Source organism: Vidua chalybeata, chromosome 25, assembly GCF_026979565.1.
Source record: "Vidua chalybeata isolate OUT-0048 chromosome 25, bVidCha1 merged haplotype, whole genome shotgun sequence".
Classification (NCBI taxonomy): domain Eukaryota; kingdom Metazoa; phylum Chordata; class Aves; order Passeriformes; family Viduidae; genus Vidua; species Vidua chalybeata.
The window spans coordinates 2005363-2025416 of NC_071554.1; the positions used below are offsets into that span (position 1 = coordinate 2005363).

The 20054-nt window shown below is 62.6% G+C and overlaps 4 protein-coding genes across 6 annotated transcripts in view; 2 read left to right on the top strand and 2 right to left on the bottom strand.

Moving 5' to 3' along the window:
• The window catches only part of S100PBP (S100P binding protein), a 23623-nt gene extending 22655 nt beyond the window's left edge, over positions 1-968 (top strand). Inside the window, exon 5 of one of the 2 annotated variants that reach the window (XM_053964278.1) lies at positions 775-968. In XM_053964278.1, the coding sequence (XP_053820253.1) occupies positions 775-892 (118 nt within the window). In that variant the 3' untranslated portion in view covers positions 893-968. The remainder of the gene's footprint in view (positions 1-774) is intronic. The other variant, XM_053964282.1, reaches the window with a different exon arrangement.
• Positions 1-5735, bottom strand: part of FNDC5 (fibronectin type III domain containing 5) — a 15047-nt gene extending 9312 nt beyond the window's left edge. The window contains exon 1 of the mRNA XM_053964300.1: positions 5640-5735. Within this exon, the coding sequence (XP_053820275.1) occupies positions 5640-5718 (79 nt within the window). The 5' untranslated portion in view covers positions 5719-5735. The remainder of the gene's footprint in view (positions 1-5639) is intronic.
• A 7987-nt stretch (positions 5736-13722) lies between these two features.
• HPCA (hippocalcin) lies at positions 13723-17076 on the top strand. Its single transcript, XM_053964545.1, has 4 exons — positions 13723-13774; positions 15131-15583; positions 16133-16238; positions 16482-17076. Exons 2-4 carry the CDS (start codon positions 15206-15208, stop codon positions 16577-16579), a joined length of 582 nt encoding a protein of 193 aa, XP_053820520.1. The 5' UTR covers positions 13723-13774; positions 15131-15205; the 3' UTR covers positions 16580-17076.
• On the bottom strand, positions 17058-20017 carry TMEM54 (transmembrane protein 54). 2 transcript variants are annotated; one of them, XM_053964542.1, is made up of 6 exons: positions 19203-20017; positions 18472-18665; positions 18114-18173; positions 17772-17960; positions 17555-17689; positions 17058-17416 (listed from the first exon to the last, which is right to left on the bottom strand). In XM_053964542.1, exons 1-6 carry the CDS (start codon positions 19213-19215, stop codon positions 17324-17326), a joined length of 684 nt encoding a protein of 227 aa, XP_053820517.1. In that variant the 5' UTR covers positions 19216-20017; the 3' UTR covers positions 17058-17323. The 2 variants fall into 2 exon arrangements, with proteins under 2 accessions (XP_053820517.1, XP_053820516.1); XM_053964541.1 differs by having other exon boundaries at positions 17058-17689.
• Between the last annotated feature and the right edge of the window lie 37 nt (positions 20018-20054).

The window sequence follows — 20054 nt, forward strand, 5'->3', positions numbered from 1 at the left end:
ACAAACCCAGGAAAATTAATTTCCTGCTCCCAGAGCTGCAGGAATAATTTGGAACCAAAATTTTCATCCATGAGGTTGCTTTTCTCCCTGTTCCCAAGAGATGAAATGATGAGATCATGACTTCCTAAGACCTAAAACACTGTTCCAAGATATTCCACAGGACTTTTGGCTCCCTGGGCCTGTTGAAGCTCTTTGTTAGTGCCAGCCTGGCTGAGATCAGGTGGAAAAGGTGTAATTCCTGTAATTTCCCAGCTGGCTGCAGGGGGTCGGCAGCTCGAGCAGGGCCTCGAGGTGCCAAATCCAAATTTTTGTTTCCTTCTAGAGTCATGTGCAACTCCTGGAAACTTTGCTTCTGTGCCTGAGGCAGCCAGGAGAGCTGCTGGTGTTCTGGGAGTGGGCACAGAGGGTGGGAATGCTGCAAGGATAGCAGGGAATGGGTTGTGGATCAAGGTTTTTATTTTTGTGCCTGTTTACTCCAGAGCTGCTGAGGGCAGCACATTCCTTGTCTGCTCCATAAGGGAATGGTGCAAGATTCCTGGTTTAGCACTTCATTCCAGTGCAGGATGCTGGAGCAAATCCTACCCTGCAAACTAGCAGAGGATATTTGCCCAAATTTAGATGGAAAAATATTCTCATTTTCATGTCAGCAGAAATCACCCCACCCCTCATTAAGGGAAACCCTGATGATTTCAGCTTGAAATCTGGACTTTTAAACATGAATAGCAGCTTGAAAACGGAGGATTTCTAAAATCCCATCTGGTTTCCTTCCCACAGAATCCGAAATCTCCCATCCCCCAGGCCCGTGTGTCCCAGCCCTCCCCGATTCCGCTGCACCTGGGGCCCTTTTGGCAGGAGCAGGTCGGAGCCCCCGCTGTGCACCAAGAAATCCTGAGCCCTGGAGATGATCCTTCATCCCTTCCCCGTGCTGAGAACCCCTCCCAGCCTTCCATTAAATGTTTTCCTCGTTATTGTTGGACTTTAATTGGAGAGAGAGGAACCCCACACAGGCTTTACAGCTCATCCCTGGCTTCATTATGGGCACAAGTGGCACGAGAAAGAGGAGCCCCCCCTGCTTCCCTGTGAGTTGGATTCCCCGTGGGAGCTGTGGCAGGGATGGGAGGGGTGGGGAAAAAGAGCAGGGAAAAGGTTTGTTCCATCCCACTGCTGCTGTCACCTGGGAATGGGGAGGATGCTGAATATTGGGGTGTCCAAACGCTGGGGACTCTGGTAGGATCAGGGAGGTACCCAGGCCACAGAGGCATCACTGAAGGAAAGGAGGAACCTGTGGGAATATCACACCCTTGGGGTCACCTCAGGCCAGACAAGTCCAGGCCACAGGTCTGGAATTGAAGTGTATTTCTAGATTTATCTCTCCAGCCAAGGGGTCCTCAAAACCCCCTGAATTCACCTCTCCCATGGAGGTGCTTGGAATGGCATCTTTCCTGAGGCAGTGCTGTGTTCCCAGCGTTTTCCAATTCACTCAGCTCCTCTCCCAAGCAGCTCCTTCCCTGCTGGGAAGGGCTTGAGCTGCCTCAGAGCGAAGCAGCCCATTCCCTGCTTTCCAGCTGCCCCTTCCTGCAGGAAGCAGTGAATCCCAGCCTTCATTCCCAGCATCTCTTGATTTCTGCACCACAACCTTCCCTTGGGTCGCAGGAGATGAAAGGACGTGACCTCCACAATGAAAGGAGCATCCCTAAAATCCATGTGATGTTTTCTGTCCTTTCCCTGCGTGTGGATTCACACAGAGCTGCTTTTGCTGCTTCTCTGTGCTCTCCCAGCATGGATCCCATCCGTGGATGTAATTGCTTGTGGGTTTTATGGGGTGTGTAGGAAGGGCTGGCACATGGCTCAGCATTCCCAAGGGTTTTAATGAAGGGAGCCCCAGGGGAATGTGTGGGAGCAGGGATCATTCCCGCTCCCGGCCCCATGGGAAGCAGAGCTGTTTGCTAAGATCCCGAGATTTCAAAGAGCAGAGAGGCCAACTGGTGGTTCTTCAGCTGGGAAAGAGGCAATTATTTCCTGCTGCCTGCTCACTTCCCTATAAAAATGGGATATTAATAGGCCACCAGCCCCCTCCTGCCCACCCCTTGGCTCTGTGGCTGATTCCCCAGGGAGCAGCTGCCCAAACGTGCTGGAAATGCTGCCAGGAGTGTGGTGCCTTTTCAGGGAGCACAGAGACTGTGGCCAGCCAGCCATTGGGAATTCCTTGGGGCAAAAGGAAGAATATTTCTATCCTGGAGAGTCCCAGAGACAGGCAGGATTCTCTCAGGTCTCCCCAGTGCCACAATTTGGGTTTAAATGCTGCCAACTCAGAGCAGAGTCATTCCCATCATGGCGTGTTTAATCCAGGATCTAAATATCCATGGAAAACTGGGTACCACAGGCTTTTCTAGCTCCTCTTATCCCACACCTCTGTAGTATCAGAGCAATCAGAGGGAGTGAAGAAGCTTGGGAATTTCCTGGACAGTGCTGGCTGCTGACACCAGAACTCTCCCAGGATTTTGCTGCCTGCTCCCAACCCAGCTCTGCTCCTGTATCCCACTTTTTACTGCACACACAAAGGTTTGCAGCCTCATTGCTCAATACATTTCTGCTTTTAAGTGAATTATACTCGATCCAGGCCCTAATTCAGCCCTTGGGCACTTCATAAACCAGCAAGAGTTTGTTTAGCAATGAACATCCAAAGGGTGAGGATGGATCCAGGACCAGCACATGGATGGCACTGCCACGGAGTGTGTGGCTAATAATGGCAAGCACATCTCTCTGGGAGGAATCTCCCTTTCCCACAAGCAGATTCCCAGCAGGAGACAACATTTGGAAAGAGCGTGGCTCAACCTTGGCTGCCTCTCACAGCATCATCCCTGCTGAGAGCCTGACACCAGGGTGAGAAACCTCCTCATCCCAATTAAATCCCTCCCACGCCAAAGGCAGAAATCAATAAAGTGCTTATGCCACTCGACAACCAGCCAGGAATCTCCCCGGCCTCTGGGATGGAGGGAAAGGGCTGCAATGAGTTGTTTTGTTGTTTCCAAATTGCTGAAAGACCTTTTGCTGCTCTCTTGAGCGTGCTGAGCTTGTTGTTCACCCTGATTCACGGGTGATCCCAGCTCCCTGGGCTCGGGGGAGCACATCCAGCTCGGACAAGCTGGGGAGCAGCACCTGGAGGCAGATTGGCACCTTTGCTTTGCTCTCCTTCCCCCCACAAGGCTGGGGGGCCGCCTGGGGAGGGGGTGAGGCTGGTTTGCAGTGACTCAGGGGGTGAGGACATGCTTCAGAATCCAGCCAGGGGGGTTTGGCACCTTTTTGGGCAGCTGAGGTGGGGGAGCTGTGAAGGGGCTCCTCAAACTGGAGCCTGTTGTGGTCCCGAGGGCTGGCCCAGAGCTGTGCTGGCGGGGGAGGTTTTACCTGAGCTGTGTGTCACCTCTGCTCTCCATCTCACAAAAATAAACCTGACCTGAGCTGCTCTACGGGCTGGCACCTTGCAGTGAGGCTGTTTGCAAGTCACAGGGGCTGTGGCCTATTTTGGGGTCTTCCATCATCACCCCACTGCTCTTTGAGCCTTCAGCAGTGCCCTGAGCCCAGCCCAGCTCCCCTCTCTTCATTAGCTCAGCCTAATGAGGGGACTGCTGGCAGAGCAAGGGCAAAATTAAATCCTATTCCTGACTTGCCAGCCATCCTGAGTGTTTCCTCAGGGACTGTCGGGAGCAGTGGGAATGATGGCAGGGCATCCCCCACCCAGGTGGGATTTGGGATTGCCAAAGAGTGTTAGTGTGAAGATAATTTCTCAACCACCTTGTCATCCTGCTCCTGCTTCACCTCCTCACTCACCTTGGCATCACCTTGGCAAAAAATGGTCCTGCCTGGCCAAAATCCCTGAATTCAGAGCAGGGCCTGTGCTTGGTGCCACTCACCAGCCCTTGCCCTGGCACTGCCAGGGGGAAGTTTGCACCAGTCCCTCCTGGGAATGACAGCTTTAATCTCTCATGTCAGGAATTATTTTAAACCCACTCACACAAGCTCTGGGTCCAAAGGGGACAGGCCCTGGAGCCTCCATCCCTGCCTGGGAATAATTTCCTCCCCACGGGCTTTTCCAATGACTCTTGGCTTGTGTGCCTTGGTGGCCTTGTGGCCACATCATCAGCAGGGCTGGGGACACGGAGCTGGTGGTGACGCTGCCACTACCTCTGTGTGACCTTGGGAAATTCACTCCATGCCCTCATCCCTCTGTTCCTGCTCTGGAAAACAGGGGCAGCACAAGTTCTCTGCCTCACCTGGGTGCAGGGAGAGCTCGTCAGGACCCTTGGCACGGGTGACACAGGAGGAGGAGGCAGTGGGGGGTACATGGCACCACCCCAAAGTCACACAGCTCACCGTGAGCTCCTGGGAACGTGGCACAGACACCTCCCGGCCCAGGCAGGAGCAGGAGGTGGTTATGGGCAGGGACACAACTCCCTGTTTACTCTCAGATGCCAACCGAGGTGATCCAAGGATAAGGAAGAGCAGGGAAGTGGCCTAGTTTACAGAAAACCCCAAGTGCTGTCACAATTGCAGACGCCTCCATTGTGCTGCGGTGTTTTCCTCAGCGCTCCCTCCCTTTGGGAATGTTTCATTAATCTCCCCGGATCTGGCACTTGTGAAACAGCAACTTCAGAAACCGATGCCTGGCCAAGGACGGGTGGCAGAGCTGAAAGCATCCGGGACTTGCTGCAGCCCAAATGTAACTCCAGCAACTTCCAGGGATGGCTGGAGCGAAGGAATTTCCACTCCCTGGAGCTCTGCATCCCTAATAATCACCCCCAGCCTCCTGGAATGCGAGATATCCTGGCAATCAGCAGTCTGCAAATCAAAGCAGCTGTTCCACCAACATCTTGCAGCCAGTGAAGGAGACAGCCCTCGGCTGGTTTGGGCTGGGGAGCTCCACCAGCACTGCCCACTTTACACCCACGCAGGGGGTGCTGGGGCCAGTGAAGGCAAGAGTGGACTTGGGTCCATCCTGGTAGCTCCAGAATTAGGTCCAGCTCAAGGGACCACTGCCTTGACCAAAGATCCCCCACTCCAGGTGAGCTGCTCAGCTTGGAGGGGCCTGGCTTTTGTGGCCAGGATGAGCAGTGCCCCTGGAGAGGTGGTTCCTCTGGGGCCACTGTGGTTCCTCTGGGGCCACCGGGGTTCCTCTGGGGCCCCGGTGCTTCCCCAGCGTTCACAGGGCTCCCAGCAGAGCCCAGCTGGGCCCTGGACAGCCGGGAAGGGGCACTGGCAGAGCAGACCCGGCTTTGCCACCTCCACTCCGGTTCAGCCCCGTGACACGAACCGGGGCTGCTGCTCAGGTGCCCAAAACGTGCCCCTGGCCCTGCCCAGCGCAGGGCGAGGGGCTCCGCTCCCTCTCCCCGTTTCCACATCTCCCTCCCCGGGGATGCCCGGCTGCGAGCGCCCGGCGCTGCCCGAGCCCGGTGCCGCGGGGCTGCGCGTCCCGAATCGCCGCCTCTTCCGCACCCAATTCCCGGCAAAGTCCCGGCGCCCCCAAACTCCGTCCCCTCGGCGCAGCCCTGCCCGCTCACGCTGCTCCCCCCCGGGGGTCTCTCCTGGCACCGAACCCCCTCCCCACATCCCGGCAGCCGCTCCCGGGGCCCGGCCGCCCGTACCTGCCTCCACCGGGCGCAGACCGGCGTAGCTGAAGCAGAGCAGGAGCGCGGCGCCGGTGCAGCCGAGGAAGGGCTCCATCCCCCGCGGCCGCTCGGGGCCGGGCCGAGCCGCTCCGGGCCGGGCCGGGCCGGGCCCCGCCGGCGGCGCGTCCTGCGGGCGCGGCGGAGCCGTTCAGCACCGCGGAGAGCGCCGGGGCCGGTGCCGCCGGTACCGCCGGTGCCGCCCGGTGCCTCCCGGTGCGGCGCGGCTCCGCTCTGCCCGGCAGCGCCCGGCTCGCCTCGGCTCGGTTCGGTAGGGCACGGTACGGTACGGTACGGCTGGGCTCGACCGGGAGGCGGCCCCGCCGAGCCCCGGCTCCGCCCGCTGCAGCGCCGGGCAGCCCCGCTCCGGTCCCTCCCCCGGCCCCGGGGGTGGCGGGCCGGGGGCGGCTCGGGCCCCCCGCCCAGCTCGGCCCCGCTCGCTGCCTCAGTTTCTCCGTGCCACCCCTCCCGCCCCCGCCGGGGCTGCGCACAGCCGTCCCGGGGGTGCTCGGACACCGGCGGGTCCCATCCCGACCGAGAGCAGCCCTGGGGCACAGCAGCGGGGACGTGTCACCGCCGGGGTGTCACAGAGCCCCTGCGGGTCAGCAGGCGCCGAATTGCGAGGAGAGAGGATACCAGGAGCGTCTGGAATTAGCCGCGCCTCCAGGTTAATTAACCGGCACCCTCTGATTGATGCTCGCTGGTGATGGGAGCAGAATCCAAGTCCCCAGCTCAGCTGCCAAATCATGCGACACTGGAGGGGGGCCCTGCTGTGACCCCTCTGCTGCTCCCCACCAGCACCGGGGTGTCCTGGCCCCGTGAGGAGCTGGGCATGGGCTGGGTGGCTCTGGGCACGGGTGGCACGTTCCAGCACCCAGGGACAGCCCTGAGTGGCCGTGCTGTGGGTGGGAGGGGCTGGCTGTGTGTCCCTCACTGTCTGTCTGTCCCAGGAGCATCAGTGGCGTCCCCACATTTATGGCAATCCTGGTCCCTACGGTTTGGTTTATGGCCCTGATGGTTTTTCTCTGCTCATCCATGCAGCTGGATGGAGAGGGGGGTGAATCAGGTGTGAGGGGCTCTGGCAGCCCCTGCCACCATCCCCTTGCCACCCTCCCTCTGGCCGTGCTGCTTGGGGGGCACAGTGAGACCCTCCAGCTGAGGACTCCCCAAAGATTCTTCCTGGACAAGTGACAGGCACCCAAGGGAGAGCCAAAAAGCCTCTGCCAGAGCCAGGGGACAGCCCTGTCCTGCCAAACCCGTGCCACTCCACCTCTGATGACAATTCCCAGCACGGTGTCTGTGCCACGGTCCCTGCTGCATCCCAAGGAAATGCCTCTGGTGCCTCCCTTTCATCTCCTGCCTGGCAGCAGATTAAAATTTCATCACTTCAGCGCTGGAGACGGTGCAGGGGAGGAGCAGGAGCCCTGGGATGGACAGGGGGCTCCTGGAGGTGCCTTCACTGAGCTTGGGGGCCCCCAAATCCAGCCACACATGGCTGGGCTGGAAGGAGCAGGATTTGGGCACAGCCCTACAGGGATGGCTGCTCTGGAAGGAGCAGGATTTGGGCACAGCCCTGCAGGGATGGCTGCTCTGGAAGGAGCAGGATTTGGGCACAGCCCTGCAGGGATGGCTGCTCTGGAAGGAGCAGGATTTGGGCACAGCCCTGCAGAGGGGTGGCTCCAGGCTGGGCTGCTGCTTCCCCTGGGCCTTCCTTTTCCAGAACACGAGGCTGGGCAGGAGACTCTGCCAGGTTCAGGCTCCTGGTGGTGCTTCCTCCGTGGCCTGCACACCTGGAGCAGCATCACAAACCCCGAGTTCTGATACTGGTGATGCCAGAACAGCTCCAGGGAGGCTCCAGGGAGGTCCCAGCAGGATGTGCCTCTGTAGCAGCAGCAGCAGCAGCAGCAGCAGCAGCAGCAGCAGCAGCGCTTCCCCATCTCCACAGAGGGAATTCCAAGTCCCCCAGCAGTGAGATGGAGGGAATGGCACACAAAACCAAGGATTCCCTGCCTGGCTGGACCCCATCCTGGGCCAACAGGGAGCCAAGGCTGGGCCCCAGCACATGGAACGGGCAGTGTTTTGCCCCAGAGGCTCCTGGCAGATGTGACAAGGCTGGTCCCTGTCATCCTGCTGCTTCCCAGACTCCCACAGGAGGGTTTTGGATGTGTCCTGGTATTTTTCCAGAGGCTGAACACAGCTAACACCACAATTCCTTGGCTTTTTCCTTTCCCCCTTCCCAAATAAAGGAGGAACATTGCTCTTTTCCAGCCCCATGACCTCTGCCACGCTCAGTGGGTGCCCTGGGATGTCACCACCGCACTGAGGTCCCCTCTGAGGCCTCAGGTCCCGGCTGCCCTGAGTCCATGGGACAGCCCATGCTGTGCTTCTCCTTTCCCTGTCCCCCCTCCTTTCCCACCACTGGGCAAAGCTTTTTGGGGTGTCCTGGTCACCCTGGTCGCCCCTGGGCTCCCCGTGCGGTGCGGAGCCTCCTCCACCTCCCCAGCCCATCACTATTCAAGTCACACGACGCCCGTCACGCGTCCCCCGTCTGCCAATTAAGTCACAGCTCTAATTACGCACTCCGGCTCCGCAGACGCTCCTCTTCCCTCTCCCGGCACCAGACGGACACCTGGGAGGCCGCCGGCTGTCCCACCCCTCACAGCCAGCCTGTCCTCACTGGGCTGGGCTCTGGCAGGAGCCGAGCACCGAGCCCACAGCCCCGTGACACCAAAAGATTGTCCCTAAATCAGTGGTGTGCTGCGGGGCCGTTGGGAGGGGCTTTTCCCACGAGGGAAACGAGTCTGGATGTCCCCCAAGGGGCACAGTGCCAGCCTTGGGGGGTTGTGGTGGCACTCAGGGATGTTGGCAGGTCTGGGGGACCCCGCTGCTGCTCCCCGGGTGACCCAGGTGTAACTGTGCCCCTGGAGCAGCTCGGTCACCCCATCCCTCACCTGCACCTCCCCAAAGCCGCGGGGGGGAAGGGGCACCTGCACCCCATTGCAGACCCCACCCGCAGCTCATCACCTGCGGGGGCACCCACCGGGAGCTTCTCTGGGGTCTGGGTCCCCCCAAATCCTGGTGCTGGGTATGGGGTCCTGCCCGGGGGGTGCTGGGCAGGGCGCAGGGGGTGCTGAGTGCCATCCTGAGAGGGTGCTGAGGGTGCTGGGGGGTGCAGGGGGTGCAGGATACAGGGAATGCAGGGGGTGTGGGGGGTGCAACGGGCAGGGAGATCAAGGGGTGCAAAGGGTGCGGGGTACAGGGGGTGTAGGGGGTTCAGGGGGTGCAGAAAGTGCGGGATACAGGGGGCTCAGGAGGTGCGGGGAGTGCGGGGAGCCCCCGCATCCCGGCGCTGCCGAAAGCCGCTGCTGCCATCTGCCGACACCGCGCCGGGTCCGGCCCCGCGGAGCCGGAGAGAGGATGGGGGGCACAGCCGGGACACCCCCCAACATCCCCCCGGCACCCCCGGGACAGGACCCGCACTCCGGCCCCGCGCCCAGCTGCGCCCCGCGGCTTCTGCCGCAGGGGGCTGGGGGCAGCCGGGCTTGGCCAGGAGGGGACCGGGGTCCCCCCGCTCGGAACCCCCCGGCTCGGAGACCCCCGGCCAGGCCCCCCGGCCCCGCTGTCCCCGCTGCCGCTGCCCCGCCGCGTCCCCGAGGGTCCCTCGGTCGCCCCATGAGAAGGGGCGAGAAGCCACGAGAGGGAGCCCGGGGCCCGCGCGTGGCCGTTGTGCTCGGGCTAGTGGTGGCACTGGTGGCACTGGTGGCATTGGTGGCACTGGTGATGGCGTTTAACCCCTGCGTTCCTTGAGGAGGGCGGGGGGACAAGGGACAAATCTGGGTCCAGACGCTCCTGGGCCCCCCGCCCCCGCTCCAGACCCCCCCAGTGTCACCCATTCCTGCACCAACGGGGCCGTGCCCTTCCCGGGGTGGCAGTGCCACCTCCGCAGCCCTCATTCCCCAGGCTGGGACACAACAGGGACGAGCTGCAGCCCCCAGCCAACCCCGGGCATGTCCTGACCCCCCAGCAGAGCCCAAACTGGGGGAACTGGGGCAGAGCCCGGCCGTGGCTCGGGGACACGCCTGTGCCCAAAGTGCCCCAAAGCAGGGCCCGGGGCGGTGCCACGGCGCTGCTGAGCGCACGTGTCCAGGTGCCAGCGCCCCACGGGGACCGGCACGGTGTCCCCAGGAGCCCCGACCTTGGCTGGCAGGGCGAGGTGAGCGGGACGTGCTGCAGGGCGGCACCGCGGGCACCGCACGTGGGGACACGGGGACACGGGGACACGGGATGGAGCCGCTCCGTTATGAAATGTTATGAAACGTCCCCGCATCCCCGCGCTGCTAAGGCAAGATTTAGCGAGAGAGTGGCTCCTGATCCAGATGAGATGGGGCATCACAAAGGGCTTTGTATTCCAGGAAGCCTATTAGAGGTTTAAATTATACAAATGGGCTTTTTACCAAAGATCCTCATTATCTGGGTATTTGCTTTTAATCCCCGGCTATTCCCGCAGCCCCTGCCCCACCCTGCCCCGCTTACTTTCCCCGTGTCCTCCGCAGGGCCAGGGCGTGGGGACAGGGACAGGGACACACTCTGGGGACAGGGACACGCTCTCGGGACACGCTCTGGGGACAGGCTCTGGGGACAGGGACACACTCTGGGGACAGGGACAGGCTCTGGGGACAGGCTCTGGGGACAGGGACAGGCTCTGGGGACAGGGACACGCTCTGGGGACAGGCTCTGGGGACAGGGACAGGCTCTGGGGACAGCGTGGGCCTGTGGGGGGGGGTCTGTGGGGTAGTTGGGGACACCCTGGTTGTGTTCACTGGTACAATGAGGGTCTGAGCCCCTCCTGCTTTGCCCTGTCCCAGTTTGTCCCAGTACCCCAGAAGGTTTTAGGGATGGTGTCTGAGCACCAAACCCCCCTGGACACACCCGGGCTCCTTCTGTGCCACCCTGGCTGTGTGGGCACCCACGAGGATGCTCCCGTGGGCACTCGGGGCTGATGAGGGCGGTGAGGCTGATGCTGGACCCCAAATCACCGAGCTCTGGTCACTCTGAGCATCATCGAGCCCCATCAGCTTGGGGACCACAGCCAGGGCCAGGCCGAGGCCACCACACACTGCCCGGGACACACAGAGGGGTGTGCAGAGCCCGGGGAGCCCTGAACCCCCGTCCTGGGGCACAGGGACACCGCGGTGTCCCCTCCCGGGGTGTCCCCTCCCGGGGTGTCCCCTGCAGCCCCACCCCAGCCTGCTCTGCCGCAGCGAAGCCTCGGGGGCTTCACGGCTGCCATGACAACGCAGGAAATTCCCACAGAAATCCCTGCAGGGAGGAGGAGGAGGAGGAAAACCAGGAGGAAAACGAGGGGGAACTCCCAGGCAGGCATCAGCAGCACCCCAGCCTGTCCCCAGCAGCTTTGGGGACGTGCCACAGCGGCGCTTGTGGCTATTTCAGCATCTCCTGGCTGCACCACAGGGCCAGCGGGACCCGGCCCGGACCAGCCCTGCCCACCCTGGCACCCCCAGGGCATCCTGACCGCTCCCATGGGAGCTGTGCTGCCCATCCCTGTGGCAAGGGGTGCTGGAGGGGACTCCAGCTATAAAACCACGATATTTTGGGGTGGAGGGGGTGGGAGCCAGGCAGGATGAGCTGGGGGGTGTTTGCCCCCCGTGCCAGGGACCCTGTAAATCACTGGGGGTTTGAGGCCCCTGCCCGTGCCCCCCTCCTGGGCATTATCCTCCCTGTCCCTCCTGCAATCCCTTGCAGCTCGGGGATTAGGTGGGTTTAGGGTCGGGTTGGAGTCAGAAATGGGATGCTTTCAAATCAGCCTGCGTCAGTTGTGCCTCTGTCACTCATGCCCGGGAGGATTAAAATAGATATGAAGATTATCAGAGGGGAGGTGGCACCCCCACCTTGGGGGCCCCCACTCTCCCCCAGCCCTGGCACTGCTGCCTGCGGGGTGCTCAGCTCCAGCCCCCCAGGACGTCTTCCCAAAGGCACAAACATCTCCCTTTTCCTCACCTTTCTGCTCATGTCCCATCCCACCCACTTCCCAAATCTCTTTCTACAACGGGAGAGAAGCAAACACCTCTGCAGCATCTCCCCTCCCCTGTTCCTGTGTTTCCAGCCCAATCCCATTCCCAAAACACTCCACTGGGCTGGACAGCAGTGCCCAAACCCCCTGCCTGGAGCTCAGGGAGGGTTCCTGGGTTTATCAGCAGGAATTTCTCATTCCTGTGGTGTGTTCAGTCCCTGTGCTCCTCAGGGCCTGAGCTGCTCCAGTTCTCGACCCCTGTTTGATCAAGAGCTGCCCACCAGTGCTCCAAAACACAGCTCTGGGTTTCGGATGCTTTGCCAGGACTGCTCCCTGACTCCTGCCCTGCTTCAGCCTGGACTTTGAGGCCTAGAGGTGCCCAAAGCCCCTCGGCCTCACTGATCATGGACTGCTTTGGGTGGGAAGGGACCTTAAACTCACCCAGTGCCACCCCTGCCATGGGCAGGGCCACCTTCTGCTGTCCCAGGCTGCTCCAAACCCCGTCCAACCTGGCCTTGGACACTTCCAGCCACAGTTTTTTTAATTCCCAGGAGATTTTGGGGTGAATTAGCCCCGTGCTGGGTCCTTTCCCCCAGCTCCCCATCGTGGAGCAGCCACCCCAGCTCATTCCTGCTCCCCCAGGCCAGCGGTGGGGCCACGGATTTAATCACTTGATGCATTTTTGTTTGTGTAATTCCAAGAAGAGTGGCTCTTCCTCCCATCTGCCCCTGCCATCTGCTGCCCACGGCCATCCCGGGCTCTGCAGGTGCAGGGAGCCTGGAAAACCTGCTGGGAATGGCACCTCCCCATGGAGAGCATCTGTCCCCACTGGAGCCTTTTCCCAGGACTCTGAAAGCCACTTTGCCCCTGGCTGGAGTGGCTGGGGAGGCTTTGCTACCCTCGTCTGAGTCTTGGGGACACCCAGCCCAAAATGTCCCTTTCTAGTCCCAAAAAGCCTGGCTTGGCACCTTCTGTCACTTCTCCCAGTGTTCCCAGTGCTCTTCCAGTGCCCTCCCAGTGCTCCCAGTGCCCTCCCAGTGCCCCCAAAGCTCTCAGTCCTCCAAGACTTCTCAGTGTTCCCAGTGCTCCAAGACCTTCCAGTCCACCCAGTGCTCCCAGTGCTCCTTTCCAGTGTTCCCATTGCCTGAAGACTTCCCAGTGCTCCCAGTGCTCCCAGTGCTCTCAGTCTTCCCATTCCCCAAGATCTTCCCATTCTCCCGGTGTTCCCAGTGCCTGAAAACCTCTCAGTGTTCCCAGTGTTCCCAGTGCTCCCAGTGTTCCCAGTGTTCCCAGAGCCTGAAAACCTCCCAGTATTCCCAGTATTCCCAGTGCTCCCAGTGTTCCCAGTGTTCCCAGTGTTCCCAGAGCCTGAAAACCTCCCAGTATTCCCAGTATTCCCAGTGTTCCCAGTGTCTGAAAGCCTCCCAGTATTCCCAGTATTCCCAGTGCTCCCAGTGTTCCCAGTGCTCCCAGTGTTCCCAGTGTCTGAAAGCCTCCCAGTATTCCCAGTGTTCCCAGTGTTCCCAGTGTTCCCAGAGCTCCCAGTGTTCCCAGAGCCTGAAAACCTCCCAGTATTCCCAGTATTCCCAGTATTCCCAGTGCTCCGAGTGTTCCCAGTGTTCCCAGTGTTCCCAGAGCCTGAAAACCTCCCAGTATTCCCAGTATTCCCAGTGTTCCCAGTGTCTGAAAGCCTCCCAGTATTCCCAGTATTCCCAGTGCTCCCAGTGTTCCCAGTGCTCCCAGTGTTCCCAGTGTCTGAAAGCCTCCCAGTATTCCCAGTATTCCCAGTATTCCCAGTATTCCCAGTATTCCCAGTGCTCCCAGTGTTCCCATCCTCCAAGACCTCCCCGTGCTCCCCGAGCCCCCCCCAGCTCCTTCTCCGGGGGTACCAGGGGCTGCACCCCGAGCTCTCCTCCGTGGGGCAGGGTCCCGGGGGGTGCGTGGTGTCCCGGGGGGTCCCGGGCGATGCTGCCGGTGCTGCCCCCGGTGCCGGTGCCGCCCCCCCTCCGCCGCCCGGCGCTGCGGCGGGCGCTCCCGGGCTGCGCTGGTGGTGGCGGCGGCGACAGCGGCCGTCTCCGGGCAGGTAGGAGGTGGCGGGGGCAAGGGGCTCGGGGGGGACACGCACACACACGAGCGGGGGGCACTGAGGAACCGCAGAGCCCGAGGCACCGGCACGGACCCAGCCCCGGGCACGTCCGTCCCCGCCGGCGGCTGCAGAGCCGCCCCCGCCCCGCCGCATCTTTCGGGGGTGCTCGGGGTCCCCCTCGGTCCCCGACGCTTCTTGCGGGGGTGCCCGGCAATGCCTCTCCGCGGGAGGGACCTTCCCGTGGGAGTGTCCCGGCAATCCGAGGGTGTCCGGTTTGGGGGGAATCGCCTGGAGCCGCCCCACTCCGGGGAGGATTCCCTGGGGGTGCCCAGCCGCCCTTCCGGAGGTGTCCGCTTTGGGGGGGTCCATGCAGAGCCCTCTGGGGTGCAGAGCCCCCCACGGGTTCCCACCCCAGCGGCGGGAGCTGCCCCGGGCAGTGGGGAGGGGTCACAGACCCCGGGCATTGGGGGTGGGGGTCGTGCCAGCCCCGGGGGGGACAAAACCGGGGACCCCTGAGTGGGGTGGGACACGCAGATCCTTCCTCGGGTTGCTGGAGCGGGGCTGGAGCCGTGGTGGTGGGGGGGGGGGAAGGAGAGACCCTGTGGGGTCCCAGCCCCCTGTAACTGAGGGGTCCAGCCCTACCTGGCTGCTCCTCCTGGGGAGTCCTGAGGTCCAAAGGAATCTTTGGGGGTGCTGGGGCCTCTCCCTGCTCTGGATAAGGCAGCTCCAAGCACTGCTGCACCCCGGGCACTCCAGGAGGGTGGCAGTGGGTCAAGGTCACCTCAGAGTGCCCAGGCTGGGGACCTGAGGTGCGTGCCCGGGTGCTGGACACCCTCCCTGGAGCTCCTCGGGGCTGATCCTGCTGGGCTGGGCTGCGCTGAGTCCCCCCGGGCTGGGGGCACCCTGGGGCAGGGACAGAGCCCCGAGCAGGTCCCTGCCACCCCCAGCCCTTCCTGGGGCTCCAGTGCCCGCCGGAGGCATCAAATATTAACGGAGACAGCGGAGGAGCTGAAAATAACCCTCCTCCGAGGGATGTGACCCAGATCCGGCCAGCCCCAAAGCTTGGGCTGGACCCAGAACCGCAGGCACCGCTCTGCCGGGGCCCCCTCCCCTCTTCGGGGCCGCTCTGCCCTGCTGATCCCACCTATATATCACCTATATATTATGCAAATGAGCTATAAGGGCTTATTACGCAAACAGGAGGGGGCTGGCGCTGCCTGGCGCTGGGTGGTCCCCGGGGCTGGCCCCGACGGCTCAGAGCGCCCAGCGGGGATGGAGGGAGCAGCATCGGCGTCCGGCCGGGTGTCCGGGGATTGCCAGCGAGCGCTGCCCCGTCCCTGCACCCTCCTGTAGCGCAGAGGGACCCCCCGAGCCCGGCCAGGCCCCTGCCCCCGCAGCGCTCGTCCCCGCGGGGCGCGTCCCAGCGGAATGGGGAAGCAGAACAGCAAACTCCGCCCGGAGATGCTCCAGGACCTGCGGGAAAACACGGAGTTCTCCGACCTGGAGCTGCAGGGCTGGTACAAGGGTTTCCTGAAGGACTGTCCCTCGGGCATGCTGGACGTGGAGGAGTTCAAGAAGATCTACGCCAACTTCTTCCCCTACGGCGACGCCTCCAAGTTCGCCGAGCACGTTTTCCGCACCTTCGACACCAACGGCGACGGCACCATCGACTTCAGGGAGTTCATCATCGCCCTGAGCGTCACCTCCCGCGGCAAGCTGGAGCAGAAGCTCATGTGGGCCTTCAGCATGTACGACCTGGATGGCAACGGCTACATCAGCCGGGAGGAGATGCTGGAGATCGTGCAGGTACCGGGCTGCCCCGCCCCGCCCCGCCGCGGCTCCTGCCGCGTGCTCCGGGCTGTCGCCGCGCTGGCACGGTGGCTGTCGCCTCCCGGCGTGCGGGTGGGTTGGGGATTTCACCCTGTGGGACCCCCGGGACAGGGTTTTGCAGTAGCAGGGATGAAGCCATTGCTGCCTGCAGGGGTCATTTTATCCTGGAGCATCCCGAGTCCTTCTCTGCCTGGAGGTGTCCCTTTGTCACCCCATCCCGGGACCCTTCCCGTGCTTCCAGGGCAGGCAGTTGTCCCCCAGCACGCCTGGTGGTGTTGGCAAACAGGCAGGAGACGCTTTCCTTGCCCAAATCCCAACCCGGTGATTCTCGTGGCATCTCAGTGGCCAAATCCTCCCTGCAGGAGCAGCTCCAGCCCTGGCTGTGCTGGGAGTTGAAGCCCCCACAGCCCGATCCCATGGGAAGGGTGTCAAAGGCCAGCCCCATTCCCAGGGAAGCAAAGCCCAGAGCTCTGTCCCTGTCCCAGGTGGGCAATGCCAGAACCCTCACCCCTCTCCTTCCCCCAGGCCATCTACAAAATGGTCTCCTCTGTCATGAACATGCCTGAAGACGAATCCACCCCGGAAAAAAGGACGGACAAAATCTTCCGACAGATGGATACTGATAATGATGGTAAATGAGAGGAGCTGCAGGGGATTAGGGAAAGGTCTCATGGCTAAATCCAGGGCTCTCAGAAGGAGCCGCACGCACGCTGATTAAATGGCTCATGTCCCCTGGCCTGGCCCCGCTGGCAGCAAGGGCTCAGGGTGCTGGGCACCCCAGGGTGCTCCTCCCGGGTGGGGTGAGGGATCCATGGGCTGCTCTGGGTGGTCTCTGGTGCTGCGAGGTGGCTGAGCCGTGTCCCCTTCCCCGCAGGGAAGCTCTCGCTGGAGGAGTTCATCAGAGGGGCCAAGAGCGACCCGTCCATCGTGCGCCTGCTGCAGTGTGACCCCAGCGGGGCCATGCAGTTCTGAGCCCCACGGACCCCCACAGCCCCCCCACCACCACCCCCGACCCTGCCGATGGTCACTGTCCCTTGCCCAGCCCCTGCGGTCCCCGCTGTGCCCCCACAGCCCCTCGTGGGATGATATTGGGGTGAGGGGAGCCCAGGGGGCAGTCCCCATCCCCGTGGGGCTCCTGCACTGGCTTCACTGGTGGGAGGATGGAGGCAGGGTCTGCCCTGAGTGAGGACAGTCCCCCTCAGCTCCGGGGCTTGGAGCAGGGGGACAGCCCAGCCTGGTGGGACAGGCTGGTGGCCAAGCCACCGCTGCATCTCCGGCAGGCGCGGGGACACGGCCCAGGGGACAAAACCCCGGTGGCTGGGGGGTCCCCAAAACCCAGCCCCACGTGGAGACACCACCACGGGCAGGGCTGGATCAGCCCCTTCCCCACGGGCAGGGCTGGGGGAGGTTCAGGGGGGGCCGTGCTTCTGGGCTTTAATACCTGCAGAATAAAGTTTGTGTCAGTGCAGTCCGTGCTGGGAAAGGGGACACGGAGCCCCTGGGGAAAGTTCCTCCCTGCAGGGTTTGGATCCAGCCCAGTTTCATCCCTCGCTGCAGCCCCAGGCAGCCCCAAGGCCACGGGATGGGCTCATGCTCCAGGAGATGTGTCCACATGCTGGGAGGCAGCTGAGTCCTGTTGTGGGGCTGTGCTGGTGCTGGAACAGGGCAGGAATGGCCAGGGCACATCCACAGGGTCATTTATCCCTCAGGCCCTGCTCAGAGCCGGGCAATTTCTCCACTGTCCAGTCTCAGCAAGGCCAGGCACTGCCCGGGGCCGGGGCTCTGCACAGGGGCTTCCTGCAGAGAGACCTGGAAGGCAGAGAGAAGGATGAGAATGGGAGCAGAGGGATGGAAGCCTAAGATCCACAAGTCACCCCTGGGCCCAGCCTGGTCTGTCCCAGCCCTGCAGCAGAGGGGTTGGAGCTGAGCCCAGGCAGCAGAAATCACCTTCATCCGGAGCGTCCCACGGCAGCAGCGGCCGAGGCGGAGCAGCTCGAGGGTGAGCAGGAGGCAGCGGATGCTGAAGAAGATCCCCATGGCCTCCAGCAGGAGGGAGATGGCCCAGAGGGACAGCGTGGAGCTCTGGGACACAGGGGGAGCATCAGCCCCCTGCTCGTCCTCCCCCTCCCCGGCACTGCCCCTCCCCAGCCCAAGGGGCACTCACGTAGACGCGGGTGGGATCGAAGGGACACTCGCGGGACACCGGGGCGAGGGCGCTGTTGGCGATGGAGCAGGGGGCCAGCAGCACCTGGCCCTGGTTGCCCAGGGTGAGCCCGATGGCCACGAGCAGCCCCAGCAGGCAGCACAGGCAGCTCAGGCTGCTGCAGGCACTCAGGGCCAGCAGCGCCCATTTCTGCAGGAGGGAGAGAAGGGGGTTAGGGGTAGGGGTAGGGTTAGGGGATGTCCCCTCCCCAGGACGGACCCAAGAGAGGGGCTGGGGGGCTGTGCAGGCTCCCTGGAAGGGCTGCACCCCCCGGGTGCTGGGAGGGGGGCTGGGGGTGCTTACGAGGGCAGCAGGGCCGGGGTAACGGGAGAGCAGCAGGGCAGAGACTCCGCAGGAGATGGTCTGCGGGGAAGCACAGGGAGGTCAGCGAGGAGCAGCCCCTGCCCCAGGGACACCGGGCCCCTTTCCCTGCTGCCTTTATCCCTGGAAGCTCATCCAGGGGGCAGCGCTTCACCTCCCACAGCCTCACCCAGTAACGAGCCCAATTTAATTCCCCAAGAAAGGCTTCTTTCGGGTGGGGAAGGAGAGAGCCAGCAGCGTCCATCCTGCATCCCATCTCCTTCCCACCCTGCAGCCCTCCCCCATCCCTCCCTCACCCCAACCCCTCCCCACGTGTCCCCCGCCCCGCTGCCGGTGGTACCAGCAGTGCAGCAATGACAGAGGCGCTGTTGGTGACGCCGTAGTGCAGGGAGGTGGCATCGCGGGCGGCGACCACGAAGCGCAGGACGGTGCCGTGGACCAGGGCGCCGGTGATGAAGTTGAGGTGCCCGACGATGAGGAGGATGAGCCCCGTTTTCATCAGCACATTTCGGCGGCTGCTGGGATCGAGGTGGCCTGAGACAAGGGGAGAGGAGGGTGTGGGGTGGCCAGCACCAAGCTGTCCCTACCTGGCACAGGAATGGGGCATTTGGGGACAGCCCCAGAGGACGTGCCCTGTGCTGGCAGGGGGGCGAGGCAGGAGGTGATGTGGAAGCCACCGGTAGCCCAGATATGCAGACCACTGGTCTAGCCAGCTCTCCTGGGACTGGAGCAAAGGTGTGGGGTCAGTGGCCATGGGGACAGGGTCCCTGTGGGGCTGGGAAGAGCTGGGGCTCCTCGGAGTGACGAGGAAGCTCTGGGAGAGCAGCTGTCCCCAAATGGCAGCTCCAGGGCTGGGTTCTGGCACCCGGCACTTCGAGGAGTGACTGTGGGGCTGTTCTCCCTCTGGAACCCACCCTCACAGAGCCATCGCCACCCAGTGCTCAGCCCAGCTCCTTCCCTGACCCCATCGAGTCCCTCGGCTCCTCTTCCTCCCTCCCTGCCTCAGTTTCCCCTGCAGGAGGGCAGAGATAGAGCCCTCCTGTTGTGATCCCCACCCAGAGCCGGACTCACCCACTTGGCACATCTTCACCGGGCCAGGATCAGCCCATCAGAGCCCCTCGATGCCCCGGGGGCCTGCCCTGCCCTCAGCCCCCGGATCCATCGGGTCTGGGTGGGACCAGGACACCGGGGCCACCCGGAGCCACCTGCCTGCTGCTCCAATTCCTGTCAGACCAGCTCCCCGGGACAAAGGGATAACTCCACCTTCTCCCGCGTGTCCCACCCCTGCCCTCCCCTTGCTGCCAAGCCAGCAGCCGTGCCGTGACATGCTGTGCCGTGCCATGCCATGCCAATTCACCATCCCACGCTTCCTCATCCCCCTCCCCATCCATCCCCACCCCTCCTGCACACCCCAAAGCTGTGGCAGCAGGCTGGGATCCAGCCAGGGATCCCCCAGGCTGAGGGTCTGGGAAGGGGCAGCCCCTGGGGGTGGGACACTGCCGGACCACAGGGCACAGACCAGCACTGCCAGGGAGTGAGGGCAGAGCAGAGGGGTCAGGGCGGGTGGTGACTTCACCAAATGGTGACTCAGAGGAGCTGGTTTGGTGGCCATCACCCTCAGGGAGCTTCCAGGGAAATTCCAGGGACTGGGATGGCAACAGGGCCTTGCTGGGGCTGTGGGGTCCAACAATTTAATTCCAGGGACAACTCTGGTTCCTAGGACTGCTCTGGGGAATGGCGCTGTCCCCAGCTTCCCACCTGAGCCACTGCTCTCAGCATCCTCAGCTCCCACACACCCAGAAGTGCTGGAAATTTGCCCTTTTTTCCCATTCTTCCCCTCCTTGCACCTGTACCCAGCCTTGCTGCACAGGGAGAGGGAGAAATCTCTCCCCTTCCCAAGCCTTTGGGAACAGCATTCACGTG

Excerpts from the sequence above, each read along its gene's own strand:
- TMEM54 (XM_053964541.1), bottom strand. Across the intron at positions 17,961-18,113 it reads ACCCCGGCCCTGCTGCCCTC|AAATGGGCGCTGCTGGCCCT; the intron begins GTAAGCACCCCC and ends TCCCTCCTGCAG. Across the intron at positions 17,690-17,771 it reads TCGATCCCACCCGCGTCTAC|AGCTCCACGCTGTCCCTCTG; the intron begins GTGAGTGCCCCT and ends CCTGTGTCCCAG.
- HPCA (XM_053964545.1), top strand. The coding sequence starts at position 15,206 with ATGGGGAAGCAGAACAGCAAACTCCGCCCGGAGATGCTCCAGGACCTG. Across the intron at positions 15,584-16,132 it reads AGATGCTGGAGATCGTGCAG|GCCATCTACAAAATGGTCTC; the intron begins GTACCGGGCTGC and ends TCCTTCCCCCAG. Across the intron at positions 16,239-16,481 it reads GATGGATACTGATAATGATG|GGAAGCTCTCGCTGGAGGAG; the intron begins GTAAATGAGAGG and ends CCTTCCCCGCAG.